This window comes from Chroicocephalus ridibundus, chromosome 23 (genome assembly GCF_963924245.1).
Source record: "Chroicocephalus ridibundus chromosome 23, bChrRid1.1, whole genome shotgun sequence".
NCBI classification, from domain to species: domain Eukaryota; kingdom Metazoa; phylum Chordata; class Aves; order Charadriiformes; family Laridae; genus Chroicocephalus; species Chroicocephalus ridibundus.
In genome coordinates this window covers 6,108,693-6,122,967 of record NC_086306.1, presented here as the reverse complement: position 1 = coordinate 6,122,967, position 14,275 = coordinate 6,108,693, and the positions used below count along the sequence as shown (strand labels likewise).

General features: G+C 69.0%; 2 protein-coding genes across 3 annotated transcripts; both read left to right on the top strand.

Moving 5' to 3' along the window:
• The first annotated feature begins 63 nt into the window (after positions 1-63).
• Positions 64-3,450, top strand: LSM1 (LSM1 homolog, mRNA degradation associated). The gene is made up of 4 exons (XM_063358877.1): positions 64-202; positions 863-931; positions 1,859-1,974; positions 2,924-3,450. The coding sequence occupies exons 1-4, from the start codon at positions 157-159 to the stop codon at positions 3,092-3,094; spliced, it is 402 nt and encodes a 133-aa protein (XP_063214947.1). The 5' UTR covers positions 64-156; the 3' UTR covers positions 3,095-3,450.
• Positions 3,451-4,799: 1,349 nt separating this feature from the next.
• On the top strand, positions 4,800-14,275 carry LOC134526530 (G protein-coupled receptor kinase 5-like). 2 transcript variants are annotated; one of them, XM_063358474.1, is made up of 16 exons: positions 4,800-4,944; positions 9,439-9,534; positions 9,653-9,765; positions 10,532-10,609; positions 10,805-10,905; positions 10,979-11,071; positions 11,156-11,219; positions 11,304-11,444; positions 11,524-11,714; positions 11,790-11,827; positions 12,026-12,115; positions 12,210-12,418; positions 12,502-12,639; positions 12,722-12,859; positions 12,955-13,086; positions 13,187-14,275. In XM_063358474.1, exons 1-16 carry the CDS (start codon positions 4,893-4,895, stop codon positions 13,292-13,294), a joined length of 1,782 nt encoding a protein of 593 aa, XP_063214544.1. In that variant the 5' UTR covers positions 4,800-4,892; the 3' UTR covers positions 13,295-14,275. The 2 variants fall into 2 exon arrangements, with proteins under 2 accessions (XP_063214544.1, XP_063214546.1); XM_063358476.1 differs by lacking the exons at positions 4,800-4,944; positions 9,439-9,534 and having other exon boundaries at positions 9,751-9,877.

The following is a 14,275-nucleotide window of genomic DNA, read 5'->3' as shown; positions in this document are numbered from 1 at the left end:
CCAATCAACGGCCGCCCCGCGGGCACAGCCGGCGCGGCTTAAAAGGGCAAGCGCCGCGGTGGGCCCCGCCCGGCGGCGGGGCGGTTCCGGGGCGGCGGCGGCGGCGGCGGCACCGGCGCATGGCGGCGCTTCCGCTGGGGGCGGCGCGGCGGCACCATGAACTACATGCCCGGCACGGCCAGCCTCATCCAGGATATCGACAGTGAGTGCGCCGCGGCGGCGGAGCCCCCTTCCCCGGGGCACCGTTGCCCGTGGGGGGTCGGAACCCCCGTTCTCCGTGGGTGCTGCTCCCCGTGGGGTGGTTGGACCCTCTCTTTCCCCGTTGGTGCTGCCCCCGCCGTGGGGAGTCGGCCCCCCCCGTCCCCATGGGCTCTGCTCCCTCGCTGCGGGGTCGGACCCACCACTCTCCGCCGATGCTGCCCCCCGTGGGGGGCGCGGACCGCCAGCTTTCGTGGGTGCTGCCCCCTCCCGCGGCCGGTCGGACCCCCCCTTCTCCGTGGGTGCTGCTCCCCACGGTTGGTCGGACCCTCTCTTTCCCCGTCGCTGCTGCCCCCGCCGTGGAGGGTCAGACCCCCCCGTTCTCCATCGATGCTGCCCCCCGTGAGGGGGTGACGGACCTCCAGTTTTCGTGGGTGCTGCCCCCCCATGGGGCAGCCGGACCCCCCCTTTCCTCGTGGGTGCTGCCCCTCCCGTGGACACTGGTCCCGCGTGGGGCTGCTCCAGGAGGCGTCCTCGCTCCCCTTCGCGCTGCTGGGGCAGTTACCCGCACATCACTGGACCCCCCCAGTGTGTGTTGTGGGGTGGGGGGTGTCGATGCCCACCCGTGACCATGGCTGACCCCCTCACTCTCCCTCTTCCGCAGAGAAGCACCTGGTCCTGCTGCGGGACGGCCGGACGCTCATCGGGTACCTGCGCAGCATCGACCAGTTCGGTATGTCGGCACGGGGGGTTACTGGGGGCTCCGGCTGGGCTGTGGGCGCGCTCCAGTGGCAGCCATGTGCAGGGGCTGGCGGGGAGGAGGAGGAGGAGGAGACCCCCACCGAGCCCATTGGCGTGAGCAGGGCGATGCTCCAGCATCCGTCATGGCCGTGCTTACGGGAGCAGCTCCCGTCCCAAACAGTGGCGTAGCAGTAAAGAGGGAGTTTGGGTTTGCCGAGAGCTCCCCGTTCCGTGGTCCCCTCTCAGCCTGCGTAACGAGCCCATTGCCTGCTGGTCCTGAGCACCTTTCCTTGGCTAAAACCATGAGTTTTAAAAGAAAGCAGTTTAGTTGTGCGCAGAGGGAGGTGATTGCAGATTGTATTTTTAGAGCATGTTTGTGTTGTGGATTAAACACCCGCCTGCGTGTCCTGCCAGACTTGGTGCTTCACGGAGACTTCTCCCAGAACTGGGTGCTTCCCCCGCTCCTGACTGCGTCCAGGATTGATGCTCGGCTGTCTCTTTTTGGGCACAAATAGCCCAGGACACGTGCGGGTGATGTTTGTGCTCGTGATCAAGTGCCTTGGTCCTTGCCCGGAACCCGCAGCACCAACAATGACGTTGTCTTCTCTGCTGCCATCGGCACGTGGTGCTTGGGTGGGCTCGGGCCCCGGTGGTCTGGGCTCGCTGCCCTGCTTGCTGCCGGGGGGCAGAGGCTGCCTCGCAGCGCAGGCGCTGGTCCTGCTGCTCCCGAGGTGCTGCATCCGTCGCATTTCAGCCGGGGAGACGGTCGGTGCCTTCAGTGATCCGGCTCAGAGGCGTGAGAGTGCTGGTGCCGTCGCTGCTCTGGGTTTTCTGCCCGGCTGAGGGGATGAGACGCATTTTATGGTTGGAAAACACAGCGAAATGTGGATTATTTTCCTCTCTCTCTTGATCGCTGCAGCAAACTTGGTGTTGCACCAGACTGTGGAGCGCATCCACGTGGGCAAGAAGTATGGGGACATCCCTCGAGGCATCTTTGTTGTGAGAGGCGAGAACGTTGTGCTGCTGGGGGAAATAGTAAGTAAGCGGCTCCCTCTGCCTGCTCCCTGCCTGCTCCCTGCCTGCTGCCGCGCCGGGACTGAGCTGGTGGTGTTTGTGGTGACGTGACTCCAAGCAGCGCTGCCGAGGTGGACACCGGAGCTGGGTGTCCGTCTGTCTGCTGTGAAACGCAGTCACTGTCTCGTTGCGGGGCTGGAGTTTGAGCCCCCTCCTGGGGCCGGTCCAGGCTGAACCATCACGAAATGCCGCCGTGTATCCGAGGGCGGGGGCAGAGGTGCCGTCCCGCGGCTGCAGCTCCTCTGGGATGACACGGGGAAGCCCCGGCCTGTGTGTGGCATTGCGGGAGGGTGTCATTAGTGGCTGGCTGTGGGGCTGTCACCTCCCTGCTGGCTCGGCAGCAGGGGACACCATCCGGGATGGGCTCGGGAGGAGTCGAGCACTGTTTCACTTCGGCCCTTCGGGCTGAGCTCAGCCCGGCTGCGCCCCGGGAGCCCCCTCCCATGGGCACTGACCCGGGGGGAACCGGAGCATTCACAGGACCAAGCCCCCGCGCTGCCTTCCAGCAGAGAGCCCAGAGTGGGGGGGGGGCAGCCCTTGCTATGGCTGGTCCCCGCATCGGGAACTGTCCCGCTCCGGTGACATTGGCAAGAGCGATGGAGCACATCGTCCGTGGCGCAGCGATGCCGCTCTCCCCGGGAGCGTGAGGCCAGGGGTGCCTGTGGGAAGCGCTCGGAGGTGACGGAAGCCCAAGCACACGAGGGATGTGTGTTACTATCCCAATGGAAACGGGAGTGCAGATCTGCCCCGGGCCTTTCCCATCTCTGCTGGCTTTTAGCCCCTCCAGACTGGCCGCTGCTCAGCGGAGGCGATGTCGGCCCACGGGGGGCAGAGCCCGGAACACCCCAAAAGCAGAGCCGCGGGTCCCGGCGGCCACCTCGCGGCGCTGAGGGGGCTGTTTCTCTTGCAGGACCTGGAGAAGGAGAGTGACACGCCTCTGCAGCAGGTCTCCATCGAGGAGATCCTGGAGGAGCAGCGTCTGGAGCAGCAGGCCAAGCAGGAGTCGGAGAAGCTGAAAGTGCAGGCGCTGAAGGAGCGGGGCCTCTCGGTCCCGCGCGCGGACACCCTGGACGAGTACTAGACGTGCCGCCCCTCGGCCCTCTCCTCCGCGGCAGAGCGAGGGGTGCTCCGTGAGCCGCCCGCGCCTGGGCAGGTCTCTTTGGAAAGGCAGTTTTTTATTTTCAGATTGTGTTTTCTGTGGCGCAGATAACTGTTAAAAAAAAAAAAAAAATAATAATCATGCCTTTAGTTTCTCCTTGCGGAGAAGGAGAGAAGGCGATCGGCCGCCCCAGAGGCGGCCAAGCGCGCTGGGGAGCGCGAGCGTTTGTGTTCAGGAGGCAAATCGCTCCGTCCTGTGGGTTGGTTTGCTTTTTCCTCCTCCTGTGACTCTGGGTGAGAGTTTTCCTTGACGTGTAAATAAATCCTTGATCTCAACAGCGATGGATTTGCCTGTGTTCGGGAGCTGAGGGTTTCCCCCTCTCTTGGGACGACCACGCTCCTGCCAACTCTTGTCCCTGCCGGGTGCTGCGCAGGGGGGAAACGGGACCCTCGGTCCTGCCGCGGGGTGGGCTGGCATCATGGAAAAGCTTAAGGATGTGGCGAGATCCCTCCCTGGGATGGGGAGCAGGGCCTGGGGACCCCCCGCACCCCAACGAGGGCCGTGGCTCTCTCCAGCTGGGCTGCGGCTGCTCCCCCGCAGCTGAGCCCACTAATTACCTGCTGATGAAGATGTGCTGCAGCTGGGCTGGGCTGGCCTGGGGGGCAGCGGCTCCTTGCCTCCGTGCTTTGGAGGAGCCGGCGTGGCCGCGGCAGGTAGGAGAGTCCTTTGTGTCGAGCTCGTCCCCGTGCTGTGGGGGGCGTTAGGTGACGGTGGAGGTAGTGGTTGGCGTTGGGTTGGCTTTGGGCGGCTGCTGGGCTGTGGGAGCTCCTGTGTGGGGCGAGGAGGGGGCGAACGTGGGCGGCGAGCGGCGCGGGCTCCCTGCGAAACCTCCCGGCTCCTTTCCCCGCAAAGCGAAACGCTCCCTCTTGGGGAAGGGGGGGACTCGGGGGGGGTCCCCACGAGTGGGTTTCCTCTTCCAAAGTGGCTCATGTCCCCGCAAGGATGAGCCCTGCTCCGCGCTCGGTGCGAACGGCCGCCCTCCTGGGAAGCCACCAGCGGGGGCTGCCCCCCTCCTCCCCCCCCCAGCGCTTCCCTGCGCCCCTTCTCACTTTTGCGGAGAAAAACGCGTCTTCCCTGTTGCGTTTGCTGGCGTGGGCCGGAGTGGGGCCCTGGGAATTTGGTGGTAAAAAAAGGCGTAAACAAGGAACTGCAGTTTCTTGCTTTAATGAGGAGAAAACCCCCCAAAGGCTTCAGGAGCCGGTGGCTGCCGCAGCCGGGGAATCTCCGCCGGGAGGAGGCGGATGGTTCGGTTTCGTTGTTCTGCCGCCCCTGGGGCTTTGCGGGGGGGGGGATTGGGACGGCGGGAGGGGGCTGCCGTCCCTGGGGCTCCGGGCTCCCGTTTCCCGGGGGAGGAGGAGGAGGATGATGAAGGCTGTTCAGCTGCCGGGGGTCCAGGGGTCGGTGCCCCCCTCCCGGGGGGCTGCAAGGAGCTGGTGCCGCCCGACCCCCAAACCTGGCGGGGGGGGGGAAGGCAGGCGGGACACCCCCGCAGCGGGGCGTGCGCTCCCGTGCGGCGGGGCGCGGCGCTGCCCCTTACATAAGCCCGTGACGCCAGGGGGCGGCCCGTGACGTCACGGCGGTGACGCACCCCCCCCTCCCCTCCTTCCCCCCCCGCCCCCCCGGAGGCGGCCGGTTGCGGCGGGAGGCGGCCGGACCGCCCCGCGCCGGGCATGGTGTGCGGGCGGGGGGGCTGCTCCGCCGCCCGCCGCCCCCCCGCGCCATGGAGCTGGAGAACATCGTGGCCAACACCGTCCTGCTCAAGGCCCGCGAAGGTACCGCGTCCCCCCACCCGCGTCCCGGTGTCCCGTCCCGCTCCCCGTTCCCACGCCGCATCCCGCCTTCCCCCCGCCCCCCCCGCATCCCCCTCCCAACGGGCACCCCCCGCCCCGCGCCGTCCCGGGCCGGGTGGGCTCACCCCGCTTGGCATCACCGAGCCCCCCGGGAGGGGACGGCTGCCCCGCCACTGCACCCCGCGCCGGGGGACGCGTCCGTCCCACCCGCCCCGCGGAGCCGGGGACGTGGGGCACGGAATTTAAAACGCAGTTTGGGTGCCGTGTCCCCAAGCCCTGCGTGTGCCGGGGCGCCCCGGGCTCGGGACGTGGGTCGGCCGAGAGCCCCTCCGTCCGTCCGTCCGTCCGTCCGTCCGTGCCAGCAGGACGTGTCTGGCGTGGACGGGGCTCGCGCGAGCAAAACTTCGCTGGTGCCAGGACGGCCGGGCGCAGGCCTGGGCGAAACGGGCGCTGCCAGGAAAAACATGGCCCTGCCGGTGCGGCGGCGGAGACGGGGTGCTGCCGGTGCCACCGCCCCGCTTGGAGCCCCCCGCCAGCTGCTGGGGTGAGGCCTGGGGGGCGAGAGGCTGCGGGCGCCCGCGCCCCTCCAGAACCGGGGCTTGGCACGGGATCCCGGGGGAGCGCGGGCGCCTTTTGTTTGCTTTTGGTTTCCTTTGGAAAACCGGCGCCCTCGTCGCTGAACCTTTGTGACCGAAAAGCAAACGGCCCCAAGAGCCACCGGCGCAGCCCCACGGGTGAGGCGGGGGACGGGGCGGCTTGAAGGTCACCCCATATTATTATTTTTTTTGCACATCCCTGTCTTCCAAAGGTTTCCTTACCCCCGTCGTGCTGGATTCCAGCAGCACTGGAGACGCCATGGGGCCGGCTCATACATGGGGCCGGAGAGGTGCCAGTGCCCTCGCCAGGGAGGGAGAGGTTCGGCGTCGGGGACTTGGGGCAGCCGAACTGTTGGCACCGATGCTCCCTGCTGGGGGCTGGCCCCTGCTCCTGTGCCACGGGATGCACGACGGCCGCCCATGTGAGCCGAGCCTCCTTGGAGCCGGAGCCGGGGCTTTTGGCCTGGAGGGCGAGGGGGGCTCCGCCGCCACGGGCACCAAACGGGTTAATGTCGGTGTGCGACGGCTGCGAGAGGCGCCGGAAGCCGGGAAGCGGAGCGGGACGAGGGCTGGGTCCAGCTTCCCTCCCCGGCGGCATGGGGAGGACCGGAGCCGTCCTGGCGGAAAGCTGAGCCCCCACCGGCCATGGCTGGGGGGTCCCCACGCTTGGGGGTCGCGGGTCGGCCTCCTGCTGGGGGGCTTGGTGGGGTCTGGCCCCTGCACCCCATAGCAGCCGTCGCCGCCGCCTGTTACTGCATTTGGCCAAATTCCTCCGTCCTCGGGGTGCGCTGGGGGGGTCACATCATTCCTCCCCGGGCTGCTGCCGCCCCCTGCGCCCCTCCAAAGGGGCTTGCCCAGCTGTGGGCTCGTGGCCCTTCCTGCTGCGCATCCGGGGGCTTTGCCCCCCAAAAAGGTGGTCTGGGGGGGCTGGTCCCCCCGCCCGGCCCCACGAGGGGGGCTCGGCTGGCTGGACTCCCTGGGCTTTGTGCCCAGCTCCCCGCTGGGGCCGCTGGAGCTTTCGAGGGAGAGCAGGTGTCCCCGAGGGCTCCCGAACCTCCGGGAGCCAAAAGGGCTTCTCCGCCCGCGGAAGTGCCCGGGATAAAAACCCGGCACGGGGGAGATAAGAGGGGGTGAGTAAGGCTTTATGGCTCACCGGGACGGGGGCAGCCGGGTCCGCGCCTCGCCAGGCATCAGTGCCATCGCACCACGCGCCGACTGGCGGTGGGGGACCCGGGGGGGACACGCTCCCACCTGCCGCGGGGCTCTCGCTGCCGGCAGCTTGTGTTGGTGTAACACGTCGCCCCGCGTGCGCCGTGCCGTTTGGTACGTGGGCTCCTTTCCGCCGAGGAACGGCTTTATTTTGCTTTCCGCAGCTTTTCTGGTTGCCGCGGTCGGCTCGGCAGCGTCGGTGGCCTCACGGGGGTTCCCAGCACGGTTCAACCGGGGGAAGCAGGGCCGAGGCCAGCACCAATTCCTCATTTTATCTTCCCTGGTGAGATGCCCCGCCACGGCTGCTCCCTGCGTGTCCCCATTCCCGATGCCCTGACCCTGCAGAGGACGCTGCGGGAGAGGGGATGGATGCCACCGGCGTGTCCCTGTCACTGCTCTGCTGCCCAGCACCAAGGGGTCTGCGCTGGCAGGGGGGTGGCTGTGCCCAGGACCCCCTGCAGCCCCATGCTGGGCCAGGAAGGGCTGCCAGCCCTTTGTGCGGCTCCGCTGGGATCCTGCTCCGCCCTGGGAAACCGAGCCGAGGGCAGAGCCGCTTCCGCAGGGGGCTGCAGGCGTCGGTGGGGGACGCGGGCCGGGTGGTCCTGCCCTGCAGCCCGCTGGGGCTGGGGCTCGCTGCCGGCACTCGCCCATCCCGTGGGTGCCCTGCCTGCGCGCGTGCCGGCGGTGGAGACGGCAGCGATGTCTCCTGTTCTGGCCGGCGTGGAAAAAGCAGTGGAAAGCCGCCTGGGCTGCTGTGGCACGGGGGGGACCCCACTTCCCGGGCCCAGGGCCGCGGGGTGCAGCCTGATGCTCTGGGATGAGAGGGGGGAGCCGAAACCCCCGGGAGCAGCCGTGTGTGGCCGGAGCAGACGGAGCACTTGCCGGGGCTCTCGCCTGCCCAGGGAGGCCGAGCCAGCTCCGCACAAGGATGGTGTGTATTTTTCCCCCCGCTTTACTTGGAGGTCTTTGGGTCTCGCGCAGGCTCTAGCTCCGTGTCCTGCTGGGACCCACGTCTCGGCTTCCCTCGCTGCGGCGACCGGCTGGGGTGGTGGTGGCTGGGGGTGCCGGGGAGGGACGAGACGGGTTTTGCTTTGCCCGAGCTCGCTGCAGGTGGAGGAGCGGGTCCCGCTCCGAGCCCTGCTCCCCCTTTGCCCTGGGGCTCGGCGGGAGCTGCCTGGCTCTGCCGCGGGTCGGTTTTGGTGCAGTTTCGCCGGGGGATGCGCTGGGGACGGGACGTGGACTTGGGACATGATGCTGTGACCCGCTCGCCCTGGCCGTGCCGCACTTGCCACGCCGCAGGGGAGTGGGCCGGGGAAGGAGGCAAAACACGCCTGACTTGAGCCTCCCTGTGCGCTCAGCTCCTCTCCTTCCCTGCTCCCCAGCCCTTCCCCAGCGGCACCGTCCCAGCCCGCAGCGAGCTCCGGCAGAGCCCAGCCGGGAGCGTGTCCCCGGGGGAGATGCGTTGGGGCGCGGGTGATGAGCGTTAATTTATCTTTATTGTCGCAGCAAACAAGTTGGAATTTGGAAGGAGCGCCGTAAAGCGTCAAGTGCCGCGGGATGCTGGGGGCTGGCACCTGCAGTCTGTGGAAGAGGCAGGGAGGGAATGGCGTGGGCAGCATCTCGCTGAGCCCGGACACAAAGCCGCAGCCTCGGAGCACCCCTGCGAGGCCGGGGCTGCCTGGGATGGCTCCTGGGGCGGGAGCCTGGGAATCTCCCCTCTGCCAGCCACCCGGGGGGCTCCAGCCTGGGCACCGCGGGGCGAGGGGAGCGGCTGCTCCTCTTCCTCGGGCGCCGAGTGCTCAGGACGCTGTGCCGCGGTGTCGGGGTGAGCGGGGTGCCCGGGGACCCGTGCTGTGCCGCGCCGCCGCCGAGGCTGCTCCGCTGGCTGGCGCGGGGCTATTCCTGCTGGAGGAAGCGAGGCGATGACGGCAGGAAGCTCTGCCCGGCCGAAACGCCGGCCCCGCCGGAGCCCAGCACCGCGGCGTCCCGCGGGCTCGCCTCGGCGTCACCGGGGCCGGCGGCGGGCGGTGCTGGCCGGCCACCAGCTCGGAGCCGCGCTGATGTCAGGTCCCTGCAGGGATGACTTCACGCGCCAAGCATCCGCCCGCGAGGAGCGGCCGCTGCTGCGGGGCCATCCCTCTGCCCCCTCCTCGTCCCCGTCCCCGAGGAGGCAGAGGCCGGGCTGCTGCAGCCCTGCGGGCAGGACGAGGGGCTCGGAGGGGAGACAAGGAAACCAGATGTTTACGGGAGGGAGTGATGTGGGGCTTGGGCATCGTTTGGGGAGGAAGCCAGCACCCACCAGGCTCGGCCTCCCCCGGCGCCAACTGATGCCGAGGGGGATCCTATTCCTGCCCCGGCGCGGGGCTGGGGGTGGGGATCCCCTTGGCTGTTGGGGGCGAGGGTCCCCTCGGGGGTCGGAGCCCTCTGCAGGGCTGGCAGCGCCTTTTCCCACGTGGCTTCAGAGTTGCCCAAAGCCCCGGTGCGGACGTGTGTGAGTGATGGGTTTTGGGGACCAGCAGTGGTGGGATGGGGGGGAACCCCGAACCGGTCGGCTCTGCGGGACTGGGCAGGGGCTCTGCCGCCCCGTTCCCCCCGTCACCCCCCCCAGGACAGGGAAATGACGCCTGTCCTGCCAGCCTGACCCCTTCTTCTCCCTCTCCCCCGGCTGCAGGAGGTGGCGGCAAGCGGAAAGGCAGGAGCAAGAAGTGGAGGGAGATCCTTCGGTTCCCACACATCAGCCAGTGCGATGAGCTGCGGAAGAGCCTGGGTGAGCTGGGGAGGGCACCGGGGACCGGCCGGACCGGCTGGCGGGTCCCGGCGTGGTGGGCGCGGGATGGCAGCACGCACTCGGCGCGGTGCGTGGCACGTCCCGCCATCCCTTGCAGAGCGGGACTACGGCAGCCTGTGCCAGAAGCAGCCCATCGGCCGGCTGCTCTTCCGGCAGTTCTGCGAGACGCGGCCGGAGCTCCTGCGCTGCATCCGCTTCCTGGACGCCGTGGTGAGGGACCCCGCGGGATGCCACCGTGCCGGCTCCGCTGGGCCACGCTGACGTGCAGAGGCGTTTTCCCGGGAGGATGGGGCTGGTCGGGGTTTGGCCGAGGCCGTGGCAGGTTGGCGGCGTGAGCCCTGGGGCAGCAGCTGCGGAGCGGTACCCGGGGGGCTGCGGGGGGAGGCAGAGACCCCCCCATCCCGGTGCGCTGCTGGTTTCCCTCTGGGTCGTGCCGGGGAAGGGGGCTCTCGGAATGCCGCTGGGGCGCCCGCCCTGGCCTGCTGCCAGAGCCGGGAGATGCTGGCGGATGGGGAGCAAGAGCCCCATCAGATGATCCGTGTTCCCCATGGCTGAAGGGTTTGGGTCGGGTCCGTGCCCTGCGAGGCTTTCCAGGGCTGGGGGGGCCTCGGGGGGAGCAGTCAGAGCCCCCCCAGGCGTGCAGAGCCCCGGCAGCTGGGGGGGGGCTGCGAATGGGAAGCACATGCCTTTAAAACAGCCCGTTCGTGCCGGCTCTCGGAGCTCTTGCAGGACGTTTTTTCCCCCGCTTCCGAATAACCAGAGCTGGGGGGGCTGCAGCGGGTCTGGCCGCCCACCCCCCGTCCCCTCCCCTGCCGTGTGGGAGACCCCCAAGGGCCGCCAGCACCCCCAGAGCCCCCGGCGCAGGCACCTGCCCCTGGGGGGGTGCAGACGGGTCCCTGTCCTGGGCGGGGGGCGCAGGGCAGAGCTGTGCCCGGTGCACTGTCTGCAGCCCCCTCCTCTCCCCCGGGCATCCCAGGCGGACTACGAGCTCTCCCCGGATGAGAAGCGGAAGGAGATGGGGGAGGAGATCATCCGCCGGTTCCTCAAGGAGGAGGTGAGTCCCGGGGGGGCTTTTTTACCCCCGCAGGCAGCCAGAGCAGGACGGGGTGAGGATGGGACGGGAGCAGGGGTGGCGGTGGGGGGGTCCCTTGCTGGCCGCGGAGCTGCATCCCCTCTGTCTGGGCATCCTGGTGACATCCGTTGCCCAGCCGGGATGACGGGGGGGTGCATCCATCTGTTCCCCCCGCAGTCCCCGGATTTCCTGCCCGAGGTGGGCCAGCCCCACGCCAGCCGGTGCCTGCAGGACCTGCAGAAGAGCCCCTGCAAGGACCTCTTCAGCAGCTGCCTGCGGTGAGTGCGCTGCCCGGGCACGGGCGCCCAGGGGGGCTGAGGGCGGCCCCAACCGTCCCCTCTCCCCCCGCAGCCCCCTGCACGAGTACCTGAGCGGGGACCCCTTCGCCGACTACCGGGACAGCATGTATTTCGACCGGTTCCTGCAGTGGAAGTACCTGGAGAGGTGAGCGGGGAGGTCTGGGGGGGGTCTGAGGGGGTCTTTTGGGGGGGGTCCGGGGGGTGACGTCCCCCGGGCTGTGCGTTTCAGGCAGTCGGTCACCAAGGACACGTTTCGGCAGTACCGGATCCTGGGCAAGGGCGGTTTTGGAGAGGTACGGCCACGGAAGGTGGACAGGGGGTGATGGGGGGCTGGCCGGGGGCTCAGCCTGCATCACCTTGTGTGTCCCCCCCCCAAGGTGTGCGCCTGCCAGGTGCGGGCCACGGGGAAGATGTACGCCTGCAAGAAGCTGGAGAAGAAGCGGATCAAGAAGCGGAAAGGGGAGGCGATGGCTCTGAACGAGAAGCAGATCCTGGAGAAGGTCAACAGCCGCTTCGTGGTGCGTGTGGTGCTTTCGGGGGGGCCGAGGAGCCGGGGGGGGGCCGGGGCCGGCGCTGATGGCCGGGCTGGGCGTGCAGGTGAGCCTGGCGTACGCCTACGAGACGAAGGACGCGCTCTGCCTGGTGCTGACCATCATGAACGGCGGCGACCTCAAGTTCCACATCTACAACATGGGCAACCCCGGCTTCGAGGACGAGCGCGTGATCTTCTACGCGGCGGAGATCTGCTGCGGGCTCCAGCACCTGCACCAGGAGGGCATCGTCTACCGGTGAGCGTGGCGTGGGCGCGGGGCGGCCGGATGGGACCGCTTCGTGCTGAGCCCTCCATCCCTCTGTCCCTGCAGGGACCTGAAGCCGGAGAACATCCTGCTGGATGATGATGGTGAGGAGGGAGCTGCGGGGTCTGGCGCTGCCCGTGCTCGTGGCTTTGGGGATGGGTCTCTCTGTGCCTCCTGGGGGGGTCTCTGGCTGTGTTTTGGGGAGAACCTGTGGGAATGTGGGGTGGTCCTTCCTTGGGATGCTGCCCTCCGTGCAGGGCACTTTCCCTGGGATGATGCCCTCAACCCCCTCCCTGCCCCAGGCCACATCAGGATCTCCGACCTGGGGCTGGCTATCAAGATCCCCGAGGGCGAGACCATCCGCGGCCGCGTGGGCACCGTCGGCTACATGGGTGAGCGTGGGGGCTGCGCCGGCCGGGCTGGCCGGGGGGTCCCCGTGTCGTGGCCGTGCCTGGCCGCTGACGGGTTTGGGGCCGTGCCTCGCAGCCCCGGAGGTGATCAACAACGAGCGCTACGCCTTCAGCCCCGACTGGTGGGGCCTGGGCTGCCTGGTGTACGAGATGATCGAGGGGCAGTCGCCCTTCCGCGCCCGCAAGGAGCGGGTGAAGCGGGAGGAGGTGGAGAAGCGGGTGCAGGAGGACCAGGAGCCCTACTCGGACAAGTTCAGCGAGGATGCCCAGGCCATCTGCAAGATGGTGAGCTGGGGAGCGGCTGGTCCCCGTGGGGGGGCCGGGGCTGGCTCCATCCCCCCGCCGTGACCACCCGTCCCCCTCCCCAGCTCCTGGCCAAGGACCCCAGGCAACGGCTGGGCTGCGGGGCCGACGGGGCGGCTGAGGTGAAGCGCCATCCCTTCTTCAGGACCATCAACTTCAAGCGCCTGGAGGCTGGCATCATGACGCCCTCCTTTGTGCCGGACGTAAGGGCAGGGCAGGGGTGGGCACCCGCCGGCGGGGGGACGAGCCCCGCTCCCCCCGCTGACGGCTGCTGGGCTCCCGCAGCCCCGGGCGGTTTATTGCAAGGACGTGCTGGACATCGAGCAGTTCTCGACGGTGAAGGGCGTCAACCTGGACCAAACCGACAACGATTTCTACGCCAAGTTCGCCACCGGCAGCGTCCCCATCCCCTGGCAGAACGAGGTACGGGGGGCGCGGGGCTCCGGGGGGGTCCTGCCCTGCCGCGGTGCCGCCAGCGCTGCCCGTGCCCGTCACCCCCGGTGACCCGACCCCCCCAGATGATCGAGACCGAGTGCTTCAAGGACCTCAACATGTTCGGACCCAGCGGGACGCGCTCCCCCGACCTGGACTGGAGGCAGCTGCCCGAGCCCCCCAAGCGCAGCCTTCTGCAGAGGCTCTTCCGACGACACGTAAGAGATGGGGAGGTATTTTTGGGGGAGGGGGTGGCCTGGGGTCTTCCCAACGCCCCCCCGGCTCACCACATGCCGTCTGTCTGTCTGTCCCTCGCAGCCGGCCGACTACACCATCGGCACCACCATCCACCCCCCGGCCCCGGCCGCCGTGAACTCGCACCCTCCCGCGGCCAACGCCGCCTGCCGAGCCCCGGCCCCCTCCTGACCCCTCTCGCCGTCCCAGGGGAGCCCCCAGCCCCCCCGTGCCCTCTCAGGGTTATCTCGGGCCGGCGCTGGGGCCGGGGTCCCCGGGAGATGCTCGCCGAGGCGGGATGCTGGCGGGGACGGACACGGGCTGCCCGCGTGGGCAGGGAGCGATGGAGGGACCGACCCCAACCCTGGCAGCCCCCCCCGCCCCCTTTGCCCCAGGCTGTTCTCTGGGGCTCCTGCAGGACCACCCCCGTCCACCCCCCCTGGGAAGGGGCCAGGGCAGGAGCCTATTTCTGCTGCGTTTGAGCCCGTTTATCTTATCGCCAGCTCCGCGCGCGACCTCTGCGGGCGTGGGGGGGGCTGCGGGTTTATCTGCGCTTTCCAAATAGAAACAAAGGCAGCCTTGGAGCGGGGGGACACCCCCGGCTCTCCCCCCAGCCCTGCTGCCGCAGGAGGGACAGGGTCACCCTGACAGAGCCCCCTCCCCGGGCACACGCAGCCTTCCCCGCTCCTGCTCCGGCCACCGCCGTGTGAAACGGGCTCAGAAAAGGGAATTTTTTCAAACGCGGGGGGGCTCTCCTCATCCTCGTGGGACGGCTCAGGGCAGCCGTGGGGTGCCCCAGCCTTGCGCGAGGGGGGGACGTTGCACGTGGGTGTGCAACGGGCAGCATCCGTGGGTGGGGGGGGCTGTGCTGGGGGTGCCCGGGACCCCCCCCCCGCCCCGTGCCTTTGGGCCCCGGTGAATCTCTTTCTCCGGCGCCTTTGGTTTACATTCGAATCCGGGTTTTGTACATTTGTAGAGAGTTGTAAATATTTGTACGTTTGAGCGCCTGGATGTACATTTTTAAGCTAAAAGCTGCAAACGGAGCTGCGTGGTGACTTTGCGTGGGGACGGGGAGGGGGGCGTTTTGTCGGGGACGGGGGCTCCGCGGGGCTGTTTTGCCTCCCCCGGTGTTTTCTCCCTCCTCCTGCCCCACGGGACGCGGGTGGGAGGGAG